Genomic DNA, 6378 nt, shown 5'->3' on the forward strand with positions numbered 1-6378 from the left:
CAGCCAGCGCGGGGGGGGCCGAGGGCGGGGCCTGCGCCGCCGCCCCGCGCCCATTGGGCGGTGCGCCGGGCTGCGGCTACAAAAGGCAACACGGCCGGCTTCTCATTGGTCCGCGCCGCGAGGATGTTGCTCTGCTATTTGCATATTTAAAGAGGCAGCGCCTCCTCCCCCCACCCCCCAAGGACCCAGAAGTCTATGGGGGGGGAATGAATCCATAGTAGTGATGTCATGGTCATGGTCATGCAACCCCCCCCGCCCCCCCCCCCCCACCCCACTCCGCTCCAGATGTGCTAGTGCCAGATTTGCCCTGCGGCTCCAGACACGGCTGGGACAGGGCAGCGCGCGTGGGGCAGCGTGCAAGGGAGGGGGAAACTGAGGCACAAGAAGGGCAGCCAAGAGGAGAAGCCAGGGCCGTGGCACCTGCCCCCTGCCCCCCACCAGTGGGAGATCAGAGTGGGGGTGCAGGTGCTTGCCCGGGGAAACCCGCCAGGAAACCCCTGGGCAGAAGCAGAAGCAGAAGCAGCAGCAGCTGAAGCGCTTCCTGGGTAAAGCCGCCACTCAGCGCCCGTCCTTCGCCCCAGGCCTTGCCCATGCCATCCAGGTCCTGCATCCCCTTGCAGCCCTGGGGCCGTGCCAGCCCAACCGGGCGGGCCCCCTCGCCGATTGCCCACTGCCCCCCCCCCCCAGGGGTCACGCTGCCCGGGCCCTGGCAGTCAGTGCTAGGCCGGGCGCCCCACGTGCAGCCAGGGGTCACTCACGAGATCAGGCATCTCGTGGTTTTATTCCCGGGGGCCTCCTCAGTCCCTGGCTCTATTTTCGTCCCCCACGTGCCTGCCCGGGGGCAGGGAGACCCGGGCCCACCAGGACCTGCTTTGCTTGGAAGGGGCGCAGGGCCCCGGTGCCCTTGGGGTCAGGGCTGCCTTCTGCCCCACCCCCGGCCTGGGGCGCGCTGGGGGCTGCAGCCCCTTGCGGAGGAGCGGGGCCAGCCGAGCAGATGCAACGGGGTGACCCTGCCGCAGGCCAGGACGCCCCCCTGCCACGGCGCCTGCTCTCCGCCGCCTGCAGAGGAGCTGCCCGTCCGGCCTGGGGGGCTTGTGGGGGCACCCCCACATGGCACTTACCCCGTTGGGTACTGGGGTGCAGCTGGGGCCCTGGTTGGCAGCAAGGAGACGAAGGCAGGTAGGGGCACAGATGCCAGGCGAGGGGCTGGAGGCTCTGCAGCCCTGGGCGGCTCTGGCCACACCTCGGTCAAAGGTCCAGCTGAGCTCTGGTCTCCTGGAGGCAGTGGGGAGGGGTCAGCTCGTCCCCTAGGGGCCCGCCCCTCCGCCTGCCTGCCACTGCTGCAGGGACCAGGGGCTGCAGCGGTGCCGGAGTGGGGCCTGCCCCTACCCACCCCCCAGCCGGGGCAGGAGCCCCGTGCACCAGTGGAAGAAGGGCCCCTGCCCCATCCGAGCGAGGATGCCTGGGCTCCCCGCCTCAGGGTGGGAGGGGAACGGACTGTAGCAGACCCAGCTGGAGACTGGAACTGGGGCTGCTGGGTTCGACCCCAGCTTCTGCCGCAAGCTCGCTGCAACCGGAGCATCTCCTGGACCCCCAAAGCATGGGAGGGGCAGTGTTAGTGATGGGACAGGCCCCCTGGACAGTAGGGTCCCTCCCAGGACAACAGCTTGCACCCACCCAGCCCAGCCCAGGCCCCACCACCCCGGGCACAAGCGGGTGCAGCCCACCTCCATGCAGTAGGGCTGGGGCTGGGGGTGCAGCCCACCACCCGGGCACGCCCGGACTGGGGCGCGGAGCCGACTGCTCCCGCTCTGCAAGGATCTCGACTCGAGTTTCCAGGCAGTTGCCATGGTAACTCCTTACCCCATCCACAGCCACGTCGCTAATGGCAACTGCAGCAGTGGGTGATGGGCTGGTACCCAGAGCCCAGGCCCCCTATTTCCACCCCGCTCGCAGCTCCCTGCCCCGGGCTCAGGGCAGCCTGGGGCCCTCCATGGGACCTGCCACCATCCTGGGCTGGAAGGAAAGGGCTGCCCCCCACCTTCTGCAGCAGAGGCAGGGTTGAGCCGAGGAGTGGGGTGGCAGCGGGCAGGAGGCTCCAGCACTGAGGACACGATGCCCTGGGGGAGCCTCCCTGCAATTGGAAACCCAGCGCAGCCCAGGGGGCTTTGGCACCTGTTCCAACCCGGGAGAGCCAGGCCTCAGCCGCTGCAGGTTTCCATCCATCATCTGCTACGCGGCTGCTGCTTGCTCTCAGCACCTCAGGGAGGTTGAGCTGGGCACCAGCACCTGGCACTGGGAGCTGCAGCGCCCTGCACAGCCCGGCTGCCAGGGGACGCACCTGCCCTCCCCAGCCCCTCGCTCCAGGCATGCCAACGCCAGGGCCGAAGGAGCAAGCTGGACCCCGAGCACCTCCCAGCCCTGGGCCCGGAAGCGGCGGTGGAGGCACGCAGCAGACAGAGCTAGTATCTCTTTAATGCTTGTTCCAATACACTTGCCAAACCGAAACGTCGTGTGCAACACGGTGAGGGGCGTGGGGGTGTCTAACCGTCGAGCAGCCTCGGCCTCCCGGCAGAGGCGTGGGAAGAGGATGGGGGGGCTCCCCCTGCCCCTCAGGCCCACCCTAAACCAGTTTCCAGCTAAGAAGAATATATAAAGCACTAAAGGTGAAACATTCAGTCCCCGACAGACACGTCCCGAACACGCAGCACAAGACAAATCGGGTGGGGGAAGGCGTGCGAGCGCCGGGACCCAGCTCCTCCATCCCTCCCACGCCGGGCAGGGGCAGGGTGCAGCCCCCCGCCATGCTGTGCCCAGGGAGCCCTGCTGCTGCCTTGGAGCGGCAATGGGATCGCAGATAAATAAGAGCCCCCGGGGGTCGAGGGGAGGGGGCTGCTCAGGGTCACTGCCTGTTAAAAGACAGGGGGGAAATGGCATTACAAAAAGGCAAGAAAGAGCCTCTGCAAGACCTGGTAGTGTCGGTGCCCTGTGCCCAGCAGAGCCGAGCAAGGGGGAACGGGACCCTCAGGCTGGATTTGGGCAGGAGGGCCACGAGCAAGCCCTGGGCCCCTTAGGTAGGCTGAGGCTGCAGCCCAGCCCCATCCTCCTCCCCCCTGGCCAGGGCCCCGGCCCTCACGCTTAAAATCATCTTTAAAAAAATCATCCGAGGGAATTTGGTTTTTTAAAAAACATCCAGCAGCACCTGGGCTCGAGTCCACACCGGGCGTGGGGGGCTGGGGAGGGGGCTCGAGCAGGGGCTGCACCCCCAGACTCAGGCACAGCAGTGCCAGGGCAGGGGGGTGCCCCCACAGCCCCAGCTGGCCTGCCTGGGGCCCTGTGGGCTCGCGTGTGGCTCTTCTCCCACGGAGCAGCAGGCAGGAGGGAAACAGTGGGAGGCACACACAAAAAAGATCCCAAGACAACTCAACACATGGAGCAGCTGGGGGCAAGACAGCCCTGGCACCTGCCCCACACAGCCAAGGGACAGCAGCCCCTAGCCTGCCCCAGGGAGAGGACTGGCAAGCTCGTGTCATTTGTGCCCGAGGCAAAGAGCAGCTCGGGAGCTGCAAACAGCCCTAGTGTGTGCCCGGCTATCCCAGGGGATGCTGGAGCCCATCCAGCTGCAGGGGGGAGGGAAGAGGGGCAACAGCTGCCTTGTCTCACCTCATTCAGGCACCTGTGGGTGGGAGGGGAGGGGGCCGGCTGCCAGGGATGTGCCCCCCCACCCCTTGCTGCAGACCCCTGTCCCGGGCGGGGAGGTTAGGAACAAACAAATTACCCTGTAACTCGAGTATGGCTCATGCCCAGGGCAGCCCCAGCCCCTCTGCTGGGCAGGGGGCAGAGAGGATACGGAGGTTAGGAACAAACAAATTACCCTGTAACTCGAGTATGGCTCATGCCCAGGGCAGCCCCAGCCCCTCTGCTGGGCAGGGGGCAGAGAGGATACCCCCCCCCCCCCGCCCAAACCGTCACCCCTGGGGCAGGGGACAGAGCGAGGACTGTGTGCGGCTCTGGCTGTGGGCATGCAGTAACCAGGTGGTGAGTGACGATGCAGGGGGGGCATGGCCATGCCAGGTAACCCTTTCCAGTCCAGGAGGGGCTCCTCCCCCCTCCCCTCCCCAGGCTCAGGAGTGTTTTCCCAGTGCAGGGGCATCAGGTCCCAACCCCTGCAGGGGGGCCAGCGGGCAACCGAGTCCCTCCTCCGGTGCTGGGCTGGAAAGGGTTAACCCTGGCCGGCGCCCTCAGAACTCCACCTTGCAGGCGGGGAAGGTCTCATCCTGCATGGCCACGGTGCTGTTGCTGCCCAGCACCGTGATGCCCAGCTCCTGCTGGCGCTCGTGGGTCTCCTGGTACCACTCGTGCATCACCAGCGAGTCGAAGGTAGGGATCAGGGTCACCTGCAGGGAGAGAGTGACCGGGCACCGAAGTCACGACCCTGCCGGGGTAGCGCAGACCAGGGCACGGAGCATCAGGGCCCGGGTCGGGGCGCCTGGCTTCTGTGCCCAGCCACACATCTGGCCCGTGGGGCTGCAGGCTCCGTCTTGCACCAAGCGCTGGGTGAGACATGGACACTGGGGGGGGCGCGCCCCGATCCTGGCACTGCTCTCCGGGGGTGTTTGCACCAGGACCGTCTCTGTGCCCCGCTGCAGGGGATGGGCAGAGGCCACAACCAGCTCCCTTCAGCTTCCACTGGGCAAAGCCTCCAGGCCCTGCTGCACCACGGGATATGGACCCTTCCCCTCCCCCTCCCCCAAACACCTTGCTGGGGGTCTCACCTGGACGTCGCTGCCCCACTGCTGCTTGCCCGCCAGAAGGGCATCCAGGATGGGGCGCATGACGCCCTCCTTGACGTGGTCATCGCCGCTGATGACGTAGCAGAGGGAGCGCACGCGCCGGAAGAACTCCTCGTCCACGGTCCGGGCGCTCCACGAGCCGGGCACGTACGCCAGGTCCACGTAGACCGGGGGGCCAGGGGGCGAGGCCGGCTTGGAGCCTGGAAGCGGAGACACGAAGCCCTTGCAGCACCAGCCGCCCCACACGGGCATCGGGCCCATGGACTCAGCCCCCCGCTGCAGGAGGGGCAGCCCCAAAATGAGACACGGTCGGGGGGCTCCGTGCCCTTGGATGCGTGGAGGTCGCTGGACCCCAGGCCCGGCTCTCCCTGCTCCTGGATGCTCTCGGTCCCTGGGGCACGTTCCAGCAGCCGGGGCTCTTCCCTGCTCCGTACATCCTGCCCCCTGCCCCAAATTTTCAGCCCATTCTGAGATGGGACGTCTTGCTCCACCCCCAATGGCATTTGCCCGACCCAGACGGGAGCTCCTGAGCCCTGCAGCCAGCTTGTGCCCAGGGTGCCCCAGTCCTTCCCTCCCACAGCGTGCACGGAGCATCTGCAAGCCACGATGCCCACAGAGCCGCTTGGGTCAGGCCCAGCTGCCCGAGGGGCTGGTGCCTGTGGAAAGCAGAGGCCCCTACCCCAAGATCCACCCCGACAAGCTACCGGGCCACGAGAAGAGGCCTCACCTGCAGGGGACGACCGGCCGGCGCCCGAGGGAGGCCGGACTCCAGCGCCCCGGCTCGAGGACAAGGGGGCTCGGATGTCCCCGCTGGCGTGCAGCCCCTTCTCCAGGGTGTTGGCCCTGCCGAGGGTGGGCGGCCGGGCCTTGTCTCCGATGTCGCGCGCGGAGCCCCCGGGGGCCTTGGCCTTGAGAGTGGAGTGCTTGGGGGGGTCGGCCCGCAGGGGCGTGGGGGCTGAGCCCGGGCGGGACGGAGTCCTCTTCAGCTTGCCGGCCGGCTCCTTCTTCCCCGAGCGGGCATGGTCCACGGGCAGGGCCTCGGGGTCCACCATGCAGATCCCGGGCTGGGCGGGGAGGGGGCAGGGGTCCTTCATGGGGGCTGGGAGCGGGTCCCGGGCCCTGGTGGGGTGCACAGCTTCTTCATCCGATTCCAGGCCGCCGTCGGCCAGGACGCAGGCGCAGTCCTCGGCGGGCCGGGGCCCGTCCGGGTCGGGGGCAGTGACTCACTCAGCGAGGTGGGGGGCGTCTCGTCGCCCCCCGGCCTGTGGGCTGGGCCACAGCGCGCCACAGCGCGGGGCCAGCGGCTTGGCCAGCTCCTGGGAGAGGTCGCTGTCGGACAAGTCCCGGGGGCTGAGGTTGAGGGAGGCCGACCGCTCCGACTTGGGGTGCTCGAACTCGCAGGGCGACACCAGGCACAAGTCCACGTCGTGGGGCGAGTCCGAGCGGCGCCCGTGCCCATCGCCCTCGGCCCGCGGGGTGCGATGGCAGGGCCGCAGTGGCAGCGACAACCCGCCCTTGCCCGGCGCTGGGTCGGGCTCCGGCGTGGGCCCCGCCGAGCAGCCTCGCGCCGGCTCCTCCCGGGGGG

The 6378-nt window shown here is 68.4% G+C and overlaps 1 protein-coding gene and 1 long non-coding RNA gene across 2 annotated transcripts in view; both read right to left on the reverse strand.

Annotated features, from left to right (window-relative positions):
- Positions 1-2457: 2457 nt before the first annotated feature.
- Positions 2458-3844, reverse strand: LOC112549197. Its single transcript, XR_003092545.1, has 2 exons — positions 3664-3844; positions 2458-2639 (listed from the first exon to the last, which is right to left on the reverse strand). It is a non-coding gene; the product is annotated as an uncharacterized LOC112549197 (long non-coding RNA).
- A 12-nt stretch (positions 3845-3856) lies between these two features.
- Positions 3857-6378, reverse strand: part of MAP1S (microtubule associated protein 1S) — a 12135-nt gene continuing 9613 nt past the window's right edge. Inside the window, exons 6-9 of the mRNA XM_025196559.1 lie at positions 6079-6376; positions 5521-6015; positions 4776-4993; positions 3857-4397 (exon numbers count right to left, since the gene is read on the reverse strand). Of these exons, the coding sequence (XP_025052344.1) occupies positions 4242-4397; positions 4776-4993; positions 5521-6015; positions 6079-6376 (1167 nt within the window). The 3' untranslated portion in view covers positions 3857-4241. The remainder of the gene's footprint in view (positions 4398-4775; positions 4994-5520; positions 6016-6078; positions 6377-6378) is intronic.

The sequence above is a fragment of the Alligator sinensis genome, unplaced genomic scaffold (genome assembly GCF_000455745.1).
Source record: "Alligator sinensis unplaced genomic scaffold, ASM45574v1 scaffold1295_1, whole genome shotgun sequence".
Lineage (NCBI taxonomy): Eukaryota > Metazoa > Chordata > Crocodylia > Alligatoridae > Alligator > Alligator sinensis.